A 25,806-nucleotide genomic window follows, 5' to 3' on the forward strand; every position below is an offset into this window, starting at 1 on the left:
GTCTCTCTCTACTCTCTCTCTCTCCACTCTCTCTCTCTCTCCACTGTCTCTCTCCACTCTCTCTCCACTCTCTCTCTTGCTCCACTCTCTCTCTCTCCACTCTCTCTCTCTCCACTCTCTCCCACTCTCCCTCACAAAGTAGTGTGCATTCCATGGGCGTCTGCAGGAATGTTTCCAAGGGGGGCACATTTTTAACTTCATCACCATCCCCCTTGCACCCTTCTCCCCTCTGCCTTGCACCCTTCTAGCCCTCCCTCTTGCACCCTTCTCCCCCTCCCCCTTGCACCCTTCTCCCTCTCCCCCTTGTACCCTTCTCCACCTACGCCTTGCACCCTTTTCTACCTTGCACCATTCTCCCCTCTGCCTTGTACCATTCTCCCCTCTGCCTTGCACCCTTCTCCCCTCTGCCTTGCACCCTTCTCCCCTCTGCCTTGCACCCTTCTCGTCTCTGCCTTGCACCCTACTCCACCTCCGCCTTGCACCCTTTTCTACCTTGCACCATTCTCCCCTCTGCCTTGCACCATTCTCCCCTCTGCCTTGCACCCTTCTCCCCTCTGCCTTGCCCCCTTCTCCTCTCTGCCTTGCACCCTACTCCACCTCCGCCTTGCACCCTTTTCTACCTTGCACCATTCTCCCCTCTGCCTTACACCCTCCTCCCCTCTGCCTTGTACCCTTCTCCCCTCCGCCTTGCACCCTTCTCTACCTTGTACTCTTCTCCCCTCTGCCTTGCACCCTTCTCCTCTCTACCTTGCACCCTTCTCCTCTCTGCCTTGCACCCTTCTCCCCTCTGCCTTGCACCCTTCTCCCCTCTGCCTTGCACCCTTCTCCTCTCTGCCTTGCACCCTTCTCTTCTCTGCCTTGTACCCTTCTCCCCTCTGCCTTGCACCCTTCTCCTCTCTGCCTTGCATCCTTTTTCTCTCTGCCTTGCACCCTTCTCCTCTCTGCTTTGTACCCTTCTCTTCTCTTCCTTGCACCCTTCTCCCCTCTGCCTTGCAACCTCCTCCCCCTTCGACTTGCACCCTTCTCTACCTTGCACCCTTCTCCTCTCTGCCTTGCACCCTTCTCCCCCCCTTGCACCCTTCTCTACCTTGCACCCTTCTCCCCTCTGCCTTGCATCCTTTTTGCCCCCCCCTTCCCCCCTCCCTGCGGATGCCCATGGTGTGTTCTAACAAGAGTGCTTACCTGAGGGCACCATTTTGCTGCCTCATTCCTTCTCATATGAGCTTTGCCCTGGAGAATGCTCTCTCTGGGGGGCCCCACTCCCGAGCATTGCTCTGTGCTGTCCCCTGCTCTTGCTCTCTGGGGCTAGGGCCCGGCCCCACCCCACCCCATCCTTATCCTTGTCTCTTCTCTTCTCTTGTGGGGTGGGCTTTGCTTATGGAAAGGAGAGAGTGGAGCCGGGCTCTGTGCTGCCTCAGAGGAGCAGTGGAGACTGCTGTCTCTGGGCCCCCACCCCCACCCTTGTCCTGGGCATGCCTCCGGCTGACTGAAAAGAAACAATGTTGATACTTTATTTCTCTTCAGTCAGAGGGAGGGGGGCTCGGGGCTCAGAGCAGGCTGCACCTGCCTCAGACACAGAGGGAGAGAGGCTTGCTTTAGCGCAAGCCTCTCGCACAGCTCTCAGAAGAGCTGAGGGGCCCCGGCATCCTTCATCAACTGTGGAGAGTGGCCCCCCCCCCCGCACCGCGGGGGCTGCGGGGGCGTTTGTTATGCCCCTGCATAAATCGGAATAAAAGGGTGCCAGCTTGCAACAAATGGCATAGGAGGTCCTTGTTTTTCAGGAAAAGGGAGCACCTGGGCTCAAAAGGTAATTTTGGCACAGTCCCCAACATTCTTTGTAATAGGGATGGCATGGGTGGCTTTGCTTGCTGTATGAGGAGTTACACTGATCTTGTTGCATTTTTTAGGTTTTTTGCTATCCAGTGTGCGCCTGGCGTTATTAGAGTATGACTTATACAAGATAGCTGTTTGAAAGGTTCCAGGTGTGTACAGCTCATGAATGGGTTCTAGCTAATAGATCAAAACAAGGGTTCTTTCCAGGTGCCATCGACTTCCATAGTGTTTTGTAATCTTTCTAAAGTGTTGATATTGCAATTTTTTTAAATTTAAAAAACTGTTTTTAAACAAGAAAACCAAAACAAATCATGGCCTAGCGGTAAATCGACTCACCAGGAAAATAATACTTGTTTACATATTTTACTACTAGTTGGTGACTACAGAAAATCCTTCTCTGGCTAACTGAAATACGTTTCAATAGAAACACTCTGTAAACCTCAATGATTTTCAAGTCTGTCGTACATTTTTTTCTTTATTCAAAGGATCTTGAAGGGGACCTGCACCACTTTCGGAAACCACTACCTCACTGGCAGGACGATCTAGTAAGTTGGTTTTCTCCTTTAAAATATTTATGTCATGTTTGTGAAAATAAACGTGGCCTGCTAGCATGTTACTTAGAACATGTAGACCAATAAACGCACATGAACACGTGTAGTACCTCATCCAAATGTCAAATTCCATGTTTTATTAAACATATGTTATTATTTTAACATAACCATTACTGATTGACAACCAACCTCAGTTAGCAGCACCATAATCTTGCCCCTGCAGGTGTTTCCAATCAATGTGATCAATAACATTAGGATTAGCATTCATGCTGGAACACTCAGCGTACCTAATATTTATTAGCAAGGTCTATCTAGGACTGCTTTTGGAACATTTACTAACCAGGCTACAAAATGAGTGATTGTAAACAAAGATGAGCACCCACTGTTACCAAGTTCTCTTCTGTCACAAGGGAGGGTAGTTTGCCCAACTTAAAAAAACCATTCCCGTGACATTCCTATGTGGGGGGACTGTCAGATTGTCAAAGCGTACCACTAACCTGAGTACTTTGGTCTGCGGGGGCGACGGAGAGATGATATTCCGACCACTCCCCTCGTGTTCTCCACAGCGGAGAAATAAGAACTGCTCACCCAAAGTGAACACACAGAGGAAAGGGGAAGTGGGTAAAATATTAAAAAACAGCAGTGAATACAGGACGACCCTTGGCGCTGTGTCTTCACCTGAGTAAATGTATATCAGCGTGTCCCAAAGACCAATCAGGGGTTGTGCACCCTGAAGGGTAGGGAAGAGGACACAAGAGGTATTTATATTATATCATGTTCTTGCACCTACTTCCCTCTTGCCCTGAGCCTCCCACCTCCAATACTCACTCATGCGTCCACACTATATCAGAAGGACTGTTAGGACAGAAGATGGATGCATCACTCCTGCATCAAACATCAGAGCACTGGTGGTAGGAAACTTCTCCTCAATGTTAAAGGATTCTTTGCAGGGCAGAACTCCTCAAGGAAATGGTGAACACCTGTTGGAAAGTCACCCTTTTTTGCCTGTTAAACCCCTATTTTTATTGTGCTGACTGACACTGGTGGTAGCTGGCTCGGACTGTGCCCTGGGCTTTGCTAGTCAGGCCCAGGTCCACTGCTATGTTAAACACAAACACATGCATTGAGGCACTCTTATAATTGGGATGACCTACCCTATAAGTCTCTAGTACACAATAGGGCAAGGGGATAAAAACTCCCTATAAGTCCATAGTATATAATAGGGCATGGTAATTTAGGGGCCAGCAGTCTTAGTTGCACTTTCATGTGCACACTGCTGAGAGTCTGAGGTCATTCTAAAAGCAGCCCTGTGTTGCAGCACTGCTTTTAAAAGTAAAATTCACTGCAAACTCGACTTTGGTGGTATGGGTGCTTTTAAAGTATTAATCAACCTTATTTTTACAATTTTAGTGCCCCCCAGGAATCCCCTAGGTGCTCCAGGGGTGGGGTCATGTAACTATAAGCAGGGTCCTATTAAAGGATGTTTTATAAATCCTGGTGAGTGAAAGCTGCCCATTTTATTTTTCCTCAGTGTAGGAAATTCATTACAAAGTTGACTTTGATGCTGTGGGCACTGGGAACTCATAACCAAAATCGGATTTGCATATTAGGAACTCCCTGGTCTCCCCTAGGTGTTTCAGGGGTGGGGGTCCTGTAATTATGAGCACAGGGTTTATAAAAACTGGTGAGGAAGACATTGCACACGTGATTTTGCCATTGATGATAGTTGGCCTCATAGGCTAACATGGCAATATTTTATGGATGCATATCTATTGCTGGGAAAGTATGAAATATCATTCAAAGGCTGAAAAGAATGGTATTGATAAATCCAGCAACTTCAGCATTGCTGAATTTATCATAACTTGTACAGAAAATAAGTCATAAGACTTTATTTTCTGTAAGCCTAAATCCAGCCTCTAGTACTATTCCGAGATCGGTCAGCCCTGAGGGAATTAGCCACGCTGCCTTGATTAGGTAATAAGTGGCCTGGGCAGGCAGAGGCTATCTGATAGAGGGAGCTTAGTGGGCCACAGGAATGCCAGAGGATGGGGTCGGGCCATAAAGCATTAGCGTCAAAGGAAGAACAGGTTAAGCAGGCCTGTCAGCCAAGCCCACCCCCTCTCCCTGCCAGATGGGAGGCTTAAGGAAGGAATTCACAGATGTGAGGGGGTGGGGGGTAGTTTATGGAAATAAACCATACTTTGAGTTTGGTATAAGTAGCTCTTGCTGCTCTGCTGGAATTTCAGCCATGATGGATTTTAAGAGAATTGTGCTTTCTGGGACAAGACTTTGGAGGAAGTTGTCATTCTTTGAGCCGTTGACCTGCACCTCATCGGACAGGGATGCTCCCCTGCTTGTCGCAAGAGAGCACTGGATAAATATGTGAGAGAGGCAGAGCCTCTCAGTTCTGCTGCCTGAAACCACAAGAAGAAGGAAGATTGTCCGGTTGGAATCCTGAACTGCACCCAAGGGCCTGCCTGGTGAAGGCTTCGCCTGCTACACTATCTGGGACTACACCTCTGAGGACTTTGCCTTGCTTCAAGAAGGAGTAAGGAGTAGACTCCCTGCAGCTACAGGTTAACAGAGCTTAACTGACCCGTCTCCAGCCAGAGTCGTCCCCTGGAGTGTGTCCAGTGGAGTTTTAAGGGGTTGACCAAGTGCATTGTGGGAAGTGAAGTCTCGGCCAGACAAGGACCATCTAGGAGATTCCAGACCCTTGAATTTGTGTTTTGGACACTTGGAACCCACCAGGAGACCTTCTGAAAGGACCCCCCACAGTTTGGGAAATTTTGGGAAACTTTTTGGAAAAAGCTCCAGGAGGTGACTGTCCAAACTGCAAAAGCCATACCGGCCATCTTCAACCGTGACCCAGCCCGGAGCTCCCAGAAAGTCAAGCCAGCGAACTCTCACCAAATCCGGACTAGTAGAGAGCAGCGTGCCCTTGACGGAAAAAGCTCCAGAAAAGTTTCGAAGTCCAAAGGTAACATTTTGACTGAGGCCGACCACGTGGGATATCCGAGCAGGGCTCCATCGCGGTCAGCCTCAAACTTTGACTTTGTCCAGGTTAAGCGCAACCAGATATCCAGTAGAGGCGCTATTGGTTTCTAAGCACTAGAAAGTGTTTATTCTTTAAAAAATCGTATCTCTTGTTCCCTACATTGGATTTTCATGGTTGTGGTGTCATTGTAAAAATAAAATATTTCCTATTTATATAATTTGGTGTGGAATTGTTATTGTGTGTTGTGTCTTACTTATTAACTGTAATGGTGTATTTAAATGCTTTATACGCCTGTCTTCTAGGATAAGCCTTATTACTTGGTGTCAGCTACCAGGGTTGAGCAAGGAGCTAAATTATAGATATCCTGTTTAGAACCCAGGACCGTGTTGGTGTCCTCATTGCTAGTTTTAGGTGCCTACCTATCACTCCTAATAGCCCATCTTCCAACAGGATGGTTTCTGCAGGCACTTTGAACGTTACAGGTGCTCGACAGAGATGTTCATCTCGAATAGTTAATGACACATACAATATGGTGCTTGTAATTAAACCTGTCTGTAGACTGAGACTTAACACTCAAGGTTGCCTGCCTGCCATATACATGTTTTGTCATAAAGGTGCAAACTGTGCCAACGCAGAAAATTTGTCAGATACATAAGTGACTCTTGTTCTAGATACATAATGTTAGAGATCTAGATGGGGCTTACAGAAGACAGAGGAGCCTGAGGGTATACTGAAATGTAATATAAATTCTTACACTAAAGTTATTTGTTCATGAATTCTTAGGACTAAGCACATTTTAGCACACTTTTGTGTGTGTGTATTAGAGTGTATGTGTATAACAGTGTGTGTGTGTGTGTGTGTGCGTGTGTAAATGTGCGAGTGTGTGTGTGCATAAAAACTGATGATTTATCATTAGCGAGTTGGATTCAAATTGTAACTGTCTTTCATGGACATTTTGCTCTTTGCACTTGGTCAATTATTTTTCTTAGTAGGTAAATTCATGCCAATCACAGTAAACATTATTCCTATGGGCCAGACTATGGAAAAGTGACAACAGTGACCGGACAATCTCTGCACATAGCTGTCATTATTGTTATGTTTGGGATGTATCCCCTGTCTGAGACAGTAATAGATTATGCATGAAGCCATGTATCATTAGTTATTCATGTCAGATAATTACTCCCTTATCACTAACACATGACTATAACTGACTCATAACTATTGTGAGCTGCATAGGGAAACACCAGTATCCTGTCTGAGACCTAGAGCACTACAGAGCACCACCATCTTGTTCCCGATTCTAATCCTGTAGTTTTCATCCAGTAAGGAAGTTAACATGAGGGAAAGATGATGCCACCACTGGCTCAATAGATCAATCTACCGATGTAATACAATTAGATAAGTGTTTACTTTAGGCTTCCTTTATTTCTCTACGTCCATAAATGTGAGCCAATCTAAACCCTTTCTAAAATCAAGAATTTTCATAGGCTGTTTTCCAGCCTGATCATCTTCTAAGTACTGAACCACGTTTCTACTTTTGTAAAACACAAACTGACTCTTTTTGTGGCTATTTAAAATACAGAGACAACATCAATCTTCTTCTGGGTGGCAAAGGTCCTAGAACCCTGAATGTTAAAATGTCAGGCTCATAACACAGATTAAAACGCAATTTCCATGCCCACCTCAAGTGAGAGAAGAAACCTGAATGGCATTCTAGTATTTGCAAATAAAGACAGCAGAGTACTAAACACACTTTCCTTCTATGTGTCAAGCAAACAGTGTTCAAGAAATCCTCCAAACCCATTTGACAATCAGAAGAAAAAGATTATTTCTACTACCTTCACCATGCTGACTGTAGGAAAGTGCACTTTTGGATGGTCACCACCCACCGTTTGCTCGTCATGCTGAGGTTTTAGAACTGAAAGTGCACTGGGACCTGCTAACCAGGTCCCAGTGCCAGTGCTCTTTCACAAGGTAATGTGAATTGGTACACCAGATTGGCAAGATGCTTTAATCTCCCTTGTAAGTTCCTAGCAGATGGTACCAGTGGTACTCGGGGCAAAGGTGGTAAAGGGGTCACCAGGGCTGCAGTACTATTTGTGCCACCCTGAGTGACCCGAGGAAATGTAAAGTCTGTAGGGCTTCTACCGCAGCCTGCAGGAGCAGCTTCTCTGCTCAGGTATGACTCTCCACACACCATGTGTGACAGAGTCACCTCAATCCCTTCAGGTATGTGAGTCACCCCTAAGGAAGGCTTCCTACAGCACAGGAGGCAGGGTGCATTATCCTAATGGTGAATGCATACATATACAGACATATATACCTCCACAGTAACCTTGCCATTCAAGTTTACTATAAGTGAACGGCAGTCCATAGGTTAACGTCGACTGGCTACCGGACAAAACTGAGATAGCCAGCTTCACTATGGTAAAACCAAATTTAGTCATGTTTATTATCAAACATCATGCTTTTTCACCCCTGACACAATTCTTGTGTCAAAGGTGAGCTGGCATGCACACAGGTGGTATCCTTAGAGGTCACCCTCTGAGATACCGAGTTCCCTTGTGCATTGACTGGCTTTCTTAGCCATTTGCCACCAAGCCAGAAGTCTGACCTCCTGCTGGTGAGTGCTCTCACTCCCAGAGGATGTGAGACAAAAGGCCTGGGTAGGAAGGAGGTCACACCTCCACACTCCCAGGATGGCTAGTGAATGACCCATCAGGGTTGTGTGTCTCAAAAGCCTCACCACCTCTGATATCTAGGTGACTTTTCTCCCAGTGGAGACAAAGGCCCCTTCTGCCCCCAGGCACTCCTGCTTGTGAGCAGGCAGGACATGAGGTATTCAGGAGGATACTCCCAAAGGCTAGCCACAACTTTAGGGTGGGCTAGTGGGTCTGTACAGCTGAAGATGGCACGTGCCATGTTGAAAAGTCCCAAGAATTGTGGGTTCTTGGTAGTTTGGTGACATACACCTGCAGGATGTGGTCACCCCAGGGGTGAATTAGCCGCAGGACAAGTAACCTATTGGCTACTAGCCCTCATACCCCTAAACACCCCCAAAATCAAGGATTTAAGGGGCCACCCCTGACACCAGAAGCTGTGTCAGCACAAGGCAGGACTCCACAAAGAGGTGTGAAGTACTGCTCTTATGGCAGCCCCTTGTTATCTGTCGTTTTCTTATAAGCCCCCTGCAACCGCCAGACTATGACTTGTCCAGGACTGGAGGCCGGTTCCAAAAGGAAGATGAACCACTCTGCGAGCCAAAGACCTCACCAGGACTCCCTAGGACTAGAGGGAACCATCTGCATCTCCCCCTCACCACTTCTGTGGAGCAGTTGTTGATATCTTGCATCCCAAAGAAGGCTTCATTGGCACACCTGTTAAAGTCAGCACCCGTAGTCCCGTTCAGCACCACTGATAGCCAGGCACACCTCTGCACCCGACACACCAGAGCTAGGTAAGACTGTTCCACCTGGTGATTCCTGGTCGTGGACCCCTCCAAGCTTCACCTCCAAGGGGCTCTTCTAAACTCAACCTGCAAGTATCGTTTTGTCAAGTGTTGTTTTTGACAGCTCCTGTGGCTCCCTTTCTGCACCAAGGACAGCCAAGTCACCTCTGCACCCGGACTCCCTGAGCAAGGTAAAATTGTTCTGATTGTCACACCTTGTTCTGTGGACCTGCAAGACCTTAACTCTAAGTGGGTTCCGTTGAACTCACCTCGCAAGTGACCAAGTGTCACCTGAGATTTTCCCCACTGACTACAATTGTAAAGTTTGACAGCTCTGCAAAGTATTGATTTCTTGAACCCTTTAAAACTGATAACTCCAGTTATCTGCCTTGTATTGACTTTGGTTTGGTGTTTAAACTTATATAAAAGTAAGCTCTATTTTTATAAACTGGTATTGGATTTCTTTCATGTCGTATCAATTACTTATCGTCACTGTTGGTACTGTAAAATGCTTCACACACGTTCCTCTAAGTAAGCCTGTCTGCTGTTTGCACCTCTACCAGGACTGAAAGAAGGATTACTAGCGAGATTTGAGGTCCAGTTTTGGGTATCGTGTCAATATTACATGGTAAGGCCTCCCAGACATACCTCATAAAATTACCGCCTTGCTACACTGACATTTCCAACTAGGGGGTTACTTGACGCCTGCAGAGGGAATGATTTTAACGTCTGGTAGAAGGAAAAACAGCAGACCTTGTAAAAGTGGCCACCAAGCTATGACTTACCATTGCCCAGTGTCTGGAGTGCAACATTAATTCCCTAAATATTATGGACTGTTCTTGACTGATAATATACTTACCATATAGGTGTTGCTTATGGCTGTTGAATGCTATTTTCTTTTGCCACCTCTGTCTAAGACCCATCCCAGTGGAGGTGAGGCTGTGTAGGTATTACTGTGAGCCTAGTGAAGAGGTTATAGACAAGTTAGGGTACAACTAACCATACTGCCTGGATGTGTAGTGACCTACTTTATTTAATGCCACCCTTTGGTGATTTTTCATAACAATGATACCTGTGTTTGTCAGTCATTTGATCATTGTTACCATCCATATTCTTGAACCAGTCTACAGGGTCATGGATCTAAAGTCTGAATCACAATGATGCTTCCAAAAGCACACAAATGAAGTGTCAAATCCCTCCCCCAACCATCAGAAATCCTAAATTACTTTAATTAGAGATAGCCTTTTAATCTTTTTTTGAAGCCTACTATGAAGGTATTTGGATCACGTGGTCACCATTTGAATATCTATTCATGCAGATGTTTGAAGCAAATGTAGCACAGTCTTGCAAGCAAAGCGTGACCATTACTAGTATGATCATATATATATCCAACATTACTATAAGCAACTTTTGCCTAGAAGCAGAATTAAGACGAGTGAGTAAACATTTGTACAAATTTGCTTTTCTGTGTCTTATAGTCTAGTAATTTCATGAGTCAAAGAGCTCTAAGTCCACTAAATTATAACCGGTCGTTGTTTAGCATAAGAACATGGGAAAATCATTCACAGAACATGTGCAAATGTGCTAATGTGCAAATGTGCTAAAGTGTATACTGTTGAATAATTTTCCTATTCAATACCTGAGTAACTCAAAAAGTTAACTAAAATAGCATGACTTGATGAAACTAGAAATTAAACGAATTAAATCATATATGCAACACTAGTATAGGCAGAGTTGAAAAGCAAAATACATTTTTCCAAAGTTTAAACCCTGAAGATAAAATCTGCAGATATAAATCACAGAAGTGCAAGTGCATATCAACGAAGAGATCATCTCAACATTACATAGCAGCAGAATTACCATATTGAACCAATTTGCTGCAATTCATATAGACAATTAATTGAGACAGTGCAAAGGGCATATTAACCAACAAATAAACTATACATAGCAGCGGAATTAAGACCAGCAAGTAAACATTTGTACAAATGTCCCTTTCTGGTTTTATAATCCAGTAATTTCATGAGTCCAAAGCTCGATAGCTACTAAATTATAATCAAGCATTCATTAACAGAGAGGTGGGGGCAAAACATTCCCAAAAGACGTGCAAACGTGTGAAAGTGCATACTGTTGAATGGTTTTCCCTAGGCAACTATTGAATAACACAAAAACTCAGCAGAAATACAATGGCTTAGTGAACCTAGTGAATAATTGATTCAAATAATTGGCTATCAACAAACAAACAGCAGTGTTCTCAATTTAAAAGACAAGTTCAATTGAAACTGACAATCCTTTTTTGGCCTCAGCCAAAAACGTAACAAACCGACAGATATCTAGAATAGAATTCCCTGATACACTTTAAATAAGGGCTTGACGGCACGTTCTTACTCCTGCTTTCAAGAATAAAGGTATCACTAAAATTTTAAAGGAATTTAATAAACTTGGACAAATACATACTATATGCAATAGTGTGTTCTCTGAGTGACCACAAAGCCTACATTTATTATTTGGCCAATCATGTAATTGTAACCATTTCGGAGTCCCATCCTTAGTTGGATAAGCGGCAAGCCTTAGCCTCATGAATGAATCTCGCGTACATGGAGAAAAATGCGTGGTCAGGTAAGAATGAATGCCCTAAGTTTCATATTAATTGATGATTGACCAAGCATGCTTTTTAGCATTACTAGTAGACTATATAAAACTAATAGACTGTACCACACGCATAGTTATGAAGGGCTGTCCTTCTCCAAGTGTAGCAGACTGTGAAAAACCCTGATAACTTTAACAGTCAGAGAAGACAATCATGAAAAGCAAGTAGTTTCAAAAGGTTTATCTGGCACACAGAAAAAAGCAGCTAACATGTGGCAGAAGACAGGGAAGACATGGGATACCATCTCAACTGATTTACCCTAGTAATGTCTTCCCGGGTTTGCCATGGTGCCAGACTGTAATAACTTTATTGGAGAGAAAAACAATTGTATTACTTTCAAAATGATAATTTATGGTTGGATAAAAATAGCAATTTCTTCACTAACTTTGTGGTATGATTTTAATGCATGTGGGTGCTACGTACTTTATTCATATCAGTTCGCTTATCTGATGAGACGTCATGAATGCTACTGATACCACAACATTTGCTTTTTGGAATGATACTTTATGATAAAAAGCTATTAATTATTTAAGTTCACTGTTGGCTACATATGAAACACTTTTGCAATATTTCAGCTACACTGATTTACTTTTTTATTTCACCAGGATTAGTTAATTATCAGTGAAATCATCACTAGGTGCAAGTCTTCCTAAAAAAACAATTGGAGAGGACATTACTCAAAGTTTTACTGGAGGAGATGACAGATAGCATATATATTGCATGCAGACAAATATCTACAGAGCTTGCCAATTGTGGCACATCCAAATCTCATAACACATCCTTTAAACTGTCACCTTATAAAGTAGGGAATATGATGAGCAGTATAGTATCTCTTTCCAAGCCTGTCTATAAGGCAAGACGACAACCTAAAAAGGAATCTGAAAGTCTTTCCCTCTTTTGAGATTTGTTTTCTTTTTATCTCCTAGAGTCGCGGTCATAGGGAGGATGTCCTGTGTGTTGCTCAATGCCCACCTGATCTTCTTGCTACTTCAAGTTATGATGGCGAAATAATTGTTTGGAACATGATCTCTGGCCATTTACATTGCCGACTTACTGCATCTGCTAAAAATCACGCTGCCACTAGAGAACGTAAGTATGTAAGGACATTGCTGACTCATAAATAAATCTATACCAATTTATACCATGTAAAACGTGTAACCTTACTTAAAAATGGTGCAACGTTGTTTGTATATTCTTGGTCCAATTCTGGGGCAGTATTATTTATATTGCTGTTATTCTGCATAGGTCTGAACTTATAAAATTATCTGTGTAGAAAATCCACTGTTCCACATTTTCTGCATTGTCAACCCTTGGATGGTGACAGTACTATTCAGCGCCCCGTCTGCGCGATCTTGCCCTAAAATGGTACAGTTAAAATTGGCTTCGCCCTATTGGTTTATTAATCTTTCCTATAAGGTCATGGTAAATGGCACAGAAAATGCACCAACAGCATGGAAGTTAAATTTCATATGTGGACTGTAGTGTGTACTTACACCACCCACATGTATGGCAACAAATGGCAGGAGAACAACTGTTACTGCTATTTATAAGCACTACTGTGACAGATGGCAGGGAAAAAGGACTTTGTCATGTAGGAAACCCTATTTTTACATGTTAATAAGTTACAGCTGCAGTGTGCCATTAAGCCCATATGGAAGGATGCTTAATGCATAAAAAGTGTCACATTACGTATTAAGAATAGCACGGCTTCACGTTGAATAAATACCCATAAGCTGTTTTCACTGTGTAAATTAGGCTAAGCTTCCCAAACCAGGCCTAAGTGCGATTAAAATCTTTACTTCAAATCTTCACCTGGGGAAAATGCTAGGATAATGATTCAAACTTACTTTACACTTAGCTTTAAAACTGGAATTTAATGTTGAAAGTATATTTTGGATAACCTTGGTGCAAATGTAACTTTATAAAAGTGTACTTTGTACTCTCAGATCCAAAAGTGGTTTAAAACTAGTGTGTCCCTTAGCCCCAATCCATACACTCAATTCACATTCCTGCCTAAAAGCTAATGACCTTTCTCTTAGAGGTAGCTGCCTCCACAGTCAGGAACACAGGGTGTTTTCAACAACTGGCCAAGCAATAGGGATTAGCCATCTGTGAGGCCGATAGTAACAGTTGCAGATTAAAGAACAGCCTTCACGCTTCTTATTTTGACTGAGATGCCAAATGTGGATGGAGGGATCTGGCACCATTTATTCTAGGCCCATTTAAACCTTCTGTCTCCAACTCCAGCAGGATGGAGAACATACTTTGACCCTGACAGAGCGGAGGATACCTCATCTCAACAGGGGCGTAGCTAAGGTGAAGCCATAGTCCCTCAAGAGAGAAGAATGAATTACCCGTTTTTGACTTGGGACTTCTGAGACTTTTTACAGTAAAGCAAGGAAGAAGTGCTGTGAAAGGAGATGGGCGCAGGGCAAGAAAGTAAACCAGATTGGTTGTAGAAAATTCTACATTCACTGACTAGTGTACAGGATAATACTGGCACCTGTGAGAAAGTGCCTTCTTTCTGCATGGTTGCCCCCACTTTTTGCTGAATTGCTGATGTGCTTTGACTGAATGTGCCCTGGGCTCCTTCTAATCAGGTACTCAGGGCCTATCTTCTTTCCCTAAAACTGCATTGAAGCCTAAACACAATTGGCATCTCTGGCCACAGGTCAGCCCCTGGTAAATGGTACCACAGGTACACAGGTTACTGTGACCAGAGAAGGCCTCTAAGGGCTGCAGCACCTATTGTGCCACCTTTAGAGGTCCTGTACCATCGAACACTCACACACTGCCTTTGCAGGCTGCGTGTTTTGGTGCAAAACAAAATTAGTCGACATGGCACACTTCTCTGTGTGCCATGCCTACAACCCACTGCCCTGGCATAGATCAGTCACTCATCTAGCTGGGTGCACTATACCAGTGCTGAGGGTACAGGTGCATGAGCCTTGTACCATTACAAGTGTCTAAGTCCATTCTTAGACATTGTAAATGCAGAAAATGCTGCAAAGCTGGAAACATGCGATAATTCTCCCGCTTTTAAAGAAACCCATGGCAGACCCTCTGGTCGCCGGTAACTATAGGCCTATATCTTTGCTGTCCTTTTTATCCAAGGTTTTGTAGAAATATGTTAACATAGTCCCCACTGATTACGTGGAGGCCAACCATCTTCTGCACCCATGCCTGTCAGGCATCAGAGCAAATTTCAGCACAGAAATGGCTTCATTAGAAGTTGCTGAAACCATAAAAGCTACACTTGACAAAGGGGGAAACGTGGTTTTGGTGTTGCTGGACCTTTCCGCGGCCTTCGATACTGTGCCCCACATCAAACTATTGCAAAGACTCCAGGAGGGTGGTATCGGAGGCACGGTACTTAGATGGTTCAACTCCTTTTTAAACAAACATCTGCAAACTATCTGGTCCCCTCCCTTCTCTGCTACTATCCCTCACTTGAATGTCGGGGTCTCACAGGGCTCAATCCTGAGCCCAACGCTGTTTAACCTGTATATGGCCCCTCTTGCGCTACTCGCTGAGAAATGAGGCGCTAAAATAGTATCCTATGTGGATGACATGCAATTGTTGTTCACTTGTGAGAAGGGTGCTGAGTTCAAAGACAATGTGATTAACACCTGTCTTTCAGAGGTGTTCCAATGGCCTAGGCAAAATCAACTGAAGGCAACTTTGAAAAGTCAAAGATTATTTTCTTTGGCTCCCATTTCTGTGCACCATGGCACCAATGGTGGCTGCAGGACATGTCCCCCGCGCTACATCAGTCAGCATTGTTAAAAATCTTGGGGTCAAATTGTACGCTGCCCTTTCTATGAAGGCTCAGATTCAATCAGAGGCCAGCCCTGTTTTGGGCTATTGAGAATGCTAAGGAACTTTCTCCCCCTGCTCCCAGTCTCTCACAGGAAGACGGTAGTCTAGGACTTGGTGGTTTCGAGAATGGACTATGTTAAGGCCATGTATTTTCAGTCTTCCTGATTATTTACCATGCTATCTGCAGGTGATCCAGAATGTGGCGGCCAGAGCCATTCTCTTGGCAGTACCTAGAACACGAACTACCCCTCTTCTGTCTTCCTTACACTAGTTCGGAAGAGGATTCATTTTAAAGCATTAGTTTTGGTTTTTAAAGCCTTCCATAAGGTAGGGGCCCCATATCTTAGGGAAAGGTTCCAGCACTATACATCACAACGAACCTTGAGGTTTTCTGTCCAGCTTCTGACCACTACCCCAAAGTTCCCTCATTCCCCGGTAGGGGGCAGATCTTTTCAAGTGTTGGCCTCTCGCCTTTGGAATAGCCTGCCCTTTCCCTCAGACAGGTGCAAGATCTCCTCCCCTTCAGGAGGAAACTAAAAACATGGCTTTTTCAACATTAGATTTGGCTGGGTTCTGCTTTGATGCACTCTGTCTTTCATGATGCAGGGACACTCCCTGGTGTGGCATCCTGCTCTATAGATACCTGCTAACATAACATAACATAACAAGAGTATATGGTGCTGGGAGTTTGTCACTACGAACTCCACAGCACCATAATGGCTACACTGAAAACTGAAAGGTTTTGTATCAAACTTCTGAGCACATTAAATCCACACTGATGCCAGTGTGGGATTTAATGAAAAATGCACACAGAGGGCATCTTAGAGAGGCCCCCTGAAAACTAACCCACCACTAGTGTCCAGGTTGAGTGGCTGCTTACAGCTGCCACCACCAGGCATGTTTCTGGACCCCTGGGTCGAGAGCCTGCTGCTCTCTGGGGCCGGAAACAATGCACATCCTGGGAAGAGGTGCCAAGCCTCCTCCCACAGGATGGGCAGGGCTCACTAAGGGGAAGCTTCAAAGGCTTGCCGCCTTTGTGAGCTTCCCCTGGTCACTTGCTGCTTTCAGCAACTGGTCCTCACTGGTTCTGACCCCCACTTTGGGTGGGAGAACCGGCGGGGAAAACAAGTGAGGAAGAGAGGTGTGCCCACCTCTGCCAACTCCACCCCTCAGATGGGGGAGGCTAGGTGAAGCGCAACTCTCAGTCCCCGCATCTTGCAGATGGGGGGACTTAGCCAACCAGGGAGAGGATTATGCCCCCTCCCACTGGAGATGGCATAATAGGGGGTGTACCCACCCCAGGGAAAAGGCCCATTGCTCCTTACCTTTTACCTAACTGTAATACCCCTAAATCGAGTATTTAGGGGCACCCCGAACCTTGCTACATCAGACAAGAACCTGCAACAAGAAAAGAAGAAGGACCGAACAGCAGTGCCGAAGCTAAGAAGAGGAAGACCCCCACTGACTTGGCCCCAGCCCTACCGCCCTGTCTCCATCTCGAACCTGCTCTAGCGAAATCCCAGTGTGTCCTGCCGCCAGCAACCTCGAAAACCCCGGGTGACCTGCCTGCCTTTAACCACAAAGACTTTGTCTCCTGTGAACCTCAGGTTTTTTCATCTTCAACCTCTGGCTCCAGCAGGACAACGCAAATCGTCCCCACTCTGCACCCTCCGTCCACGGCCTGAGCTTGAGTGGGCAAACACCACAAGGAGTTTCCCCAGGTGATTCTGACTAGAGATCCGGTGACCCCTGACCTGCCTTAAACTTCCAGCCGACGCCTGGAGCCTAAATCCAGAAGGTCCCCCCAACTGCGACCAGGAGCTGGTAAGAAGATCCAACTTCAAAAGGCACCCGTGCACCCGACGCCCCATAGCCTTGGGTGGTCAAACTGACGGTGCCTAACCAACCCCTAACTTCCCAACTTACCTCTGGGAGTGTTGGTCGCACCCAGAAGACCTTTGTCCCCAAGCCTGCAGTGCCTTTGCAAACCGGAGGTTCCCCATTGCAAACAACAGGGCGCTCGACGTCGAAACGGCACCCTGCACCCGGCTGCTCTAGTGCCGCTGAGGGTGCACCTTTGGTGCTACTTTTTTCCCCATTTGCCCTGAGCTAATGTCCAAGAGCTTTGCTCCCAAACCAAGTGGCCTGCTAGTCAGCAGCCACCAACCGGAGGCCCCCATTGAGGGTGTAACTAGAGTGCATCCTTGACCATGGGGGGACCCCTGAGTCTACTCCCAGAACCTCAACGCCCACTACCACAGAATAACATTGACTGTTTGGAGTGTGGAGTTTGAAAACCTAAAGAAACTCTTTAAAATTGTACCATTTAACCAAAACAATTTTACCTAACCATTTACAGGAAATGTCCCAGAGTAGTATCCAGGTATACTACTCTGAGTAAGAAAATTAACCTAAAAAGTAACTTACCTGGTATTTCACTGAAAAGCCCATTTAAGTCTATGTACTGTATTTATAAAGTATTGCATTTCTCTGCAACCATACTGTAAGTCAAAACAAAGTGCATATACAATTACAATTCAAACTGTTTACGAATTGCATTATACTGTAAAGTATTTTTTGCTTGGGGGCGGAGCTAGTCAAGCCTGAAGATGGCCGCCATTTGAGTGAGCTCCTTCGGTCACACATAAATCCTGAAACAATCCTGCATTTCAGTGTGCATTCGAAAGCAATAAACCTCAGAAAACGAAATCGGAACGTCATGCCTGACGATCGACCTAAGTTTCATGAAAAACACTGACTGGTTAAGACTGAAACGGCATTGAACCCTGTACGGCATTGGAGAGGAGTGTGCAGCGCAGCCGCCGGCATAAGTAAAAGCAGCCCGTGACGCAGAACACGTAATCGGCGAACCTAGGTCACAGACCGCTGCAGCCGTTACTGACAGAGCCCCGTGAGGAGCGCAAGTAGTGTGGAAGTGAATAGAATGCTGCGCCCAGTGGACAGCGAAAGGTGAGCGGCACACTTGAGAGCAGAATTGGGACTCCCGGGACTGGCGTGTGCACTCTACCATGGTGAGGACTGTGTTAACGGTGGGGCGGGCGGCGCAAGCTGGCCCATACATAGAGGGACTACACACACCGAAAGTCAGATTAAGGTGCCACTGTAGATTGACACCCGGGATTGACGATAGGGCTCTGCAGGCAGAAAATATCGAAGTATGGCAAGGGGATTTCATTTCGCACATCAGGCAAGTGCGGGAATACAATCGGGGATATACGCGGAGGCGGCGGGAGAGCAGCTGACAGGCACACCTGCTATCAAAACACTCACTGCAGACCCACTGATACCGCTGCAAGATTGTTGCACTGCCGCAACCCTGGATATGGCCCACATGCGGGTATAGATCTGAGGCCTGAAACCAAATGCTCTAACCCTAAACACGAGAGGGCACATGATAAGATCTCTGTGTGGTGGGACCACAAAGTGATTGTGCTGGGCAGTGGGGATGCGCACTTTCCTGGAAGCACAGCCTAGACCTCACCGATAAGAATCCCCCGGTTAGACCACTAGGTGGAGAGCGGGTGAGGTGTATAAGGTGGATTGCATGTGTGGACGGCGGCATTTTGAGAGTTGAAGTAAGGAGGGACACCAGCTGACCTCTGGGCATGATACGAGAAGATCAAGTAGTTATCCTATTTTACACAACACCAGCATGTAGGATGCTTTCATCAACAGGAGTGACCCGCTCTCGGCTGCAAGGGCAGACTCGAAGTGTGGTGTGCCCCACCCTGTCAGAGACTCCACAGGCAATTACGAAGGCAAGAAGGGGCACGGCAAAAAAAAAACAGTGTTATCCTGAGGAGTAAATTTCAAGTGGAACCAGGGCTGACACCCCCCCTTGTATTGCTGAAACAGGAAAATGAGGAAACCGGATAAAAATCAACGAAGCTGCAATTTGACCAACCAAAAAAGGTAACGGATAGTGGCCAGGATACTTCACAGTCCACAAAGGGTGCGGTGGCCCCTGCCGGCACGAAAGCTGCGGGGGATGTGCACTCGATGTTCTCGGCGATCCAGACGGCCCTCTCTAACATTGATGGGAAGATAGACACCCTTACGTATAGGGTAGACAGAATGTCAGAGAGCCTGGACAGACATACAGAGCGCATAGACATGGCCAAAAAAAGAATCTCTGACACTGAAGATATGCATCACCAAAAGGATTAACGGCAGGGCAAGAAGGACAAAACTCTAACGGCCTTACTGGCGAGAGCTGAAGATTCTGAAGCTCGGTCCCGCAGAAACAACCTACGTTTTATGGGCATTGCAGAGACAACTAATACAGGTTCGATGGAAAAATATATTGAAGGGCAGATGACGACTTTGATGGGGAGGGACACTTTCTCTGAGGTCTTCATTGACCAAATGGATCAATGGCAGGGCAATATGGACAAAACTCCAACGGCCTTACTGGCGAGAGCTGAAGATTCTGAAGCTCGGTCCCGCAGAAACAACCTACGTTTTATGGGCATTGCAGAGTCAACTAATACAGGCCCGATGGAAAAATATATTGAAGGGCTGCTGACGACTTTGATGGGGAGGGACACTTTCTCCGAGGTCTTCATTGTAGAAAGACCTCACAGGTAACTGGCCCACCCCAGCCGCCTGGAGCTAGGCCACAGCCGATCATAGCCAGACTTTTGAAATATCGGGACTGAAATGCTGCGTTATGCAAATCCAGGGAGCTGGGCAGTCTGAAGCATGACGGCAGGGAAATCTCAATATATCCTGACTTCACACAACAGGTGCAGGGGGCCAGGAAAATGTTTTGGCCTGTAAAAAAGAAACTTTGTTAACTGTCCATCCCATATGCCATGATTTACCCGGTGCGGTTGCGGATCATGGATGAGAGGAAATCTACAGTGTTTAATGAGCCCAAGGATGCACTCAAGTTTCTCCAACGTAGGCGATACCAGGCCCCCAAGAGAAGATCGCCGAGAGGGGGCCCAGACGAACAACAGACCACTTCATATTTGGAGTGAAGGGATCGCCTCTTTGTAAGGACTGTGGGTGAGACTAAGTTGCACACTACTAGGCTGGGCAACGGCCGTGACCTGCACACTTGTATGTATATTTACAATAAGTTAATTGACATTAGGGCACACTATGTGTTTCAGTTCAAATTGATTAGACATGGCGTTTGAAAATTGCACAAGGGTTCAAAGAAGTGACTAGATAGGCACTAAACACTGACTACCGGCCACTGGGTGCATACAATGTAAACATTTTTGTTAAGTGACCACCCGTGCGAATATATATCGCAGGGAAATTCTGGCAGCTCCCGCCGACATGTGTGCACCACACCAAGTTAGAGCTGGGACGGTGGGAGGCGGAGTTTTTTGGATGTTTGGGCAATGTCTTTGTAGCAGGTTGGGGGCTTTCAAAGTGGGTGGGGAAGGAAGGGGAGTAAATGTGAAAATCTTGGTCAGCAAATCTTTGTTAATTGGCATACAACACAGCAATGTCAAATACAGCAGCCACAGGATAGTCTATATTGCGGATGATGCTAAGCATGGCTAAAAAGACTGGCTTCACTAGACCATTAACATTACTGACCTGGAATGTGAGGGGCCTTCATGACCCACGCAAAGTACGAACAGTCATGGCATATTTATATAGACATAAGATAGACATTGCCTGCTTCCAGGAGACACATCTAACGAACTCACTGAAAAGCGGATAGGAACCTCATACCGCATGGCGTCCTCTTACTCTACCTATGTCAGAGGCGTCTTAATCCTCATTCACCGTAGCGTCCCTTTCACACCAATTAGCTCCCTAAAGGACGAACAGGGGCGCTACACTATAGTACAGGGTAACTTCAGAGGCACTCCTTTAACAATAGTCACGACGTATGGACCCAACACGGACGAACCACTGTTCTTTGCACAAGTATGGGCCAAACTGCGTGACCTACCACCCACAACCATACTATGGGAAGGAGACTTTAATACATGCTTAGATCCTGGTGTTGATAGGCCTACTGGTAACGAACTGTATGAGAGACAAGCAGCAAAAGTGCTTAGAGATGGTATGATAGAACACACAATGTTTGACCTGTGGCGTTTAAGGAATCCAGGGAGGAGAGAGGGCACTTGTACCTCCACAGCACATAACACGTGGTCGAGAATAGATTATTGGTTAACTACACATAACGTTAGTACATGGGCAACTAAGATAGAACATTTGCCTAAGACACTCTCCGACCACGCACCAGTCAGACTGGAGCTTGCCATTCCCACACAAACTCCACAACAGTTTACATGGTGGCTAAAGTCAGAAGCACTACTTGACCAGGCCTTTCATTCAGAACTACGACAGGCTATAGTGAAATTCTTTGAATTCAACAGAGGATCCGTTAGTATTGCGGGGACGTTATGAGAGGCGATCAAAACAACAATAAGGGGACACTATATAAGCAAGCGGGTAGGCATATTGAAAGATATCGAGCAGCAACTAGATAGGACTGAAAGGGACATTAAAAGACTAGAGGAGGACTTTGAGGATACACTGGATCCCAAAATACTAGCAGACATTAGACAAAAGGTAGAGGTCTAAAATGGGTTTACAGATGATGAGCTCAACTATATCTTGCGTAAATACTCGGCACGCATATATGGGAAGGGTGGCAGGCCCGGACGAGCGCTTTCAGGCCGGATATGAGCACCACATACATCTACATATGTAACACAAATAATGAATGTGCAAGTGGACCCCTCCATTGACACACCCTCGATATTAGACTGTTTTACTGAATACTACTCACACCTGCACTCAACGACAGTGACAGTGACCCCTCGGGATATCTGTCAATACTTAGACGACATTGCATTGGCATGGCTGTCGGATACTCACCCTGAATACCTGCGTCACAATATTACGGAAGCTAAGATTAAAGAGGCGATAAACGCTCTGCCAAATAACAAGGCTCCTGGAATAGATGGTATCCCTGGATAATTCTATAAGGCATTTGGGGATTTATTGACCCAACATCTAGCCGAAATGTACAAGGAGACACATGAAAAGGGAATGCTACTGACTCCACTGAGGGAGGCGCTATTGATTACCCTTCCCAAGCCTGCAAAGATCCCCTCCAGTGCGAGTCCTACCGACCCCTGTCTTTAATTAATATAAACGCCAACATTTTGGCCAAAATTATCGTAACAAGGTTGCAACCGCTGATGCAGAAACTAGTGCTGCCAGATCAGGCCGGCTTTATACCGACTAGGTCTACTACACAAAATGTTAGGACCATTTTTGCAATGTTCCATCAAATGCTCTCGGAATTGACAGCAGCCGCAGCCCCCTTGGACACAGCGAAGGCATTTGATTCTGTCGAGTAGGCATTCATGTTTACAATACTGCGAAGGATGGGATTTCCGGAACTTTTGCTGCACTGGATTGCTCTTTTATATGCAAACCCGGGTGCGAGCATTAGAATGGCATTCATGTTTACAATACTGCAAAGGATGGGATTTCCGGAACTTTTGCTGCACTGGATTGCTCTTTTATATGCAGACCCGGGTGCGGCAATTAGAATAAATGGGAACAGATCCGTCCCAATTAAAATAAGCCATGGAACCAGACAGGGATGTCTGCTATTGCCACTCTTATTCACATTAGCACTTGAACCACTAGCGTGTAAGATTTGTTAAAAACACCCAGAATCTGCTCTTCAGTTCCAGGTTCGCCCAGTCGGCATATCATTATACGCTGGCAACATGGTTCTCTACGTCCGATACCTGGATACTTACTTAAACCCACTCATTAGGGAATACATCCTGTTTGAGCAATACTCAGGACTTAGTATCAACTGGGACAAATCGGCAGTCATACCACTTACACTAGGCATGACACAACCTACCATAGGTTTCCTGTTACAATGGCAGACTGAGCCGGTAAGATACCTTGGAGTATGGGTGCACAGGAACCTAGAAAAGGTGATTCGGGAGAATTATGGCAGAGCCATAACTAAACCGAATGAACAGATAGATTGGTGGATCAGACTACCGCTATCCCTATCCGACTAGAATAGCGATACAGAAAATGGTGATATTGCTGAGATTTTTATACCTATTTATAAATATACCGATCTGGCTCCCACAGGCACTGTTTTCTACGTTGCGAACGGCTATGCAGTGCCTAACCTGTGCCGGGAAGCAGGCCAGGGTAAGCTGGAAAGTCCTACCCAAGCCATATAATCAAGGGGGCTTTGGTGAGCCAGACCTCCAACTATATTTTTATTGTGCTCAGGCCCAACACGCTCACTACCGGACGCAACCACATGCGCATACACCGCGCACAGCTGTGGAATGTGAAAGCGTGATGCCCACACCGCTGATTACATTCCTATCTGATCCGAAAAAACACACCCTGAGGGAAGTGATAGACTCTGTATATTGCATGTCGAGGACAAGGAGGGCATTAGCGCAGAACCCACAAAAACTCCAGATCTATGCTCTGGCGCTGCCTCTAGCCCACCATGCACGTATAAAAGTTGCGCAGGAGAAAAACATGCTCACTGTTCTTGGGACTATGGGTTTGCGCACCATGAGGGATATTTTTCCACACAACCGCTTTATCTCACGGGGCGATCCATCCCTTAGAGCACATTGCACACCACTGAAGATATTTGCATATCTTCGACTGCGGGATGCGGTGAAGGAGCTGTTAACAACGTTCCCTGACGAACCCTCCAGCTAAATGCATTACAAATACTACTAACATCTTCTACCCGACAACGCTTAGTGACACGATTATATAACGCTTCACGGGGAGAATTGAGTTCGGGCACAGATAAATCGCTTAGGTGATGGCAAGAGATGGTAGGGACTACCATAGATAGAAAGGACTGGGACTTTAGTTGCACACAACTGCAACTGCTAACATCAAACTGCAACTTGTGAATTATTCATTTTAAGTTTTGACACCAAATATACTACACCCCATTAAAATTACATAAATGCGGACTTAGACCAGACACTAGATGTCACAGATGTGAGATGCCGGACGCAGACTTTCTTTACTTGGCATGGGCATGTCATCAACTTACATTATACTGGCAAGAGGTCACTGATACCCTTACAGCGATGCTTGCTGAGCAGATCCCAAATGCTCCACTAGTATGTCTGCTGGGAATCTATAAGACTCGGCCAGCCAAACAGCGCAAACTGCTAGCTGTGGCACTGCTACTGGCAAAGTGCCGAGTGGCGATGTGCTGGGGTAGCAAGCTCTCACAGCGCCACAAGGATTGGTTAAAAGATATGACCTTCTGTAAGGAGATATTGGAAACGTATGCAGAACACATACCTCAGGCCTCAAGACCTAGAGACTTTTGGGAGCCATTTGTACAATATCTTCAGTCTTTACAAGATACTGACTAACTTAATGTAACTTGGTACGGAGATTATTCGAGGGACGCAGAGACGGAGTGCTATGAAGGGGATATATATGACAAGAGTGCGCTAAAATAGTTGACACACAAATGTATGAGGGGAAGGATTTCTTTTTTTCATGCTTACTGTTTTGTATGCCCTGAGAATGGTCCTATGTATGCACACCGGAATCGGTATTTTACCATCAAATTGAATTTGATGGTAAAATACCGATTCTGTAAAGCTTGTGGGACTCAGAAGAGTCCCACCTACATATCAATTTTACCGAATCGGTAAAAATACCGATTCAGTATTTTACAGAATCAGTAAATTTACAGATCGGTAAATTTACCGATTCTGTAAAATAAGGGCCCTATACCATTTCTCAAATACCGGTCGGTAACGGCCGAAAATACCGATTTTCGGCCGTTACCGACCGACCTACATCTGGCCCTTGGTTAAGTCCCTTTAGAAGTTTAGAAAACTAAAAGTCACTTTATCTAGGGTTAGAGGGATTAGAAGTTTTTTTTTAACAATTTCTCAAAACAAGAACCCAACTGTTAGTGAAAATAACCACAATGCCATAGAGGACTTGGTTGGGGAGCTCTTCTTCACCCCTTACCTTCACTTGTCTTTCAAGGTTGTAAGGTCCATTTGTAAAATTAAAAACATAGCCATGGGAACCCATCCCACCAAACAAAAGCTCCAGGAGCTGTTGGCTGGGTATGCTAAGGACCAACCATCTGAAAATGGTCAAGACTAGTCAGACAAGGAAGGAGGGGAAGAGTATGACCTGGTAGATCAACCCCCTCCACTTCCTAGGGAGAAAAGGGTCCAAGAACCCTTAACTCCAAGAATCAACCTCTCAATACCTAGATCCCACACAGGTACCATTGAGGACATTGAGGACAGCCTCAATGAAGAGGACAACCTTTTAGCAAGGCTGACCAAAAGACTGGATCTAGAGACCAGGTTGCTGGCTCTAGAGAGAAAGAGAGCAGAGATTGGCCTAGCACCCATCAATGGTGGCAGCAATTTACTGAATAAGGATAAAGAGCAATCTCTGGTTATGGCCTCCTGGTCACTTTCCCCTAACAACTAAGCGACTGTGTTGC

The 25,806-nt window shown here is 45.6% G+C and overlaps 1 protein-coding gene across 1 annotated transcript in view; it reads left to right on the top strand.

Moving 5' to 3' along the window:
- The window catches only part of LOC144771636 (cilia- and flagella-associated protein 337-like), a 556,113-nt gene that overhangs the window by 412,608 nt on the left and 117,699 nt on the right, over positions 1-25,806 (top strand). The window contains exons 21-22 of the mRNA XM_078656000.1: positions 2,319-2,378; positions 12,404-12,566. Coding sequence (XP_078512126.1) covers positions 2,319-2,378; positions 12,404-12,566 — 223 coding nt within the window. The remainder of the gene's footprint in view (positions 1-2,318; positions 2,379-12,403; positions 12,567-25,806) is intronic.

This window comes from Lissotriton helveticus, chromosome 8 (genome assembly GCF_964261635.1).
Source record: "Lissotriton helveticus chromosome 8, aLisHel1.1, whole genome shotgun sequence".
Classification (NCBI taxonomy): domain Eukaryota; kingdom Metazoa; phylum Chordata; class Amphibia; order Caudata; family Salamandridae; genus Lissotriton; species Lissotriton helveticus.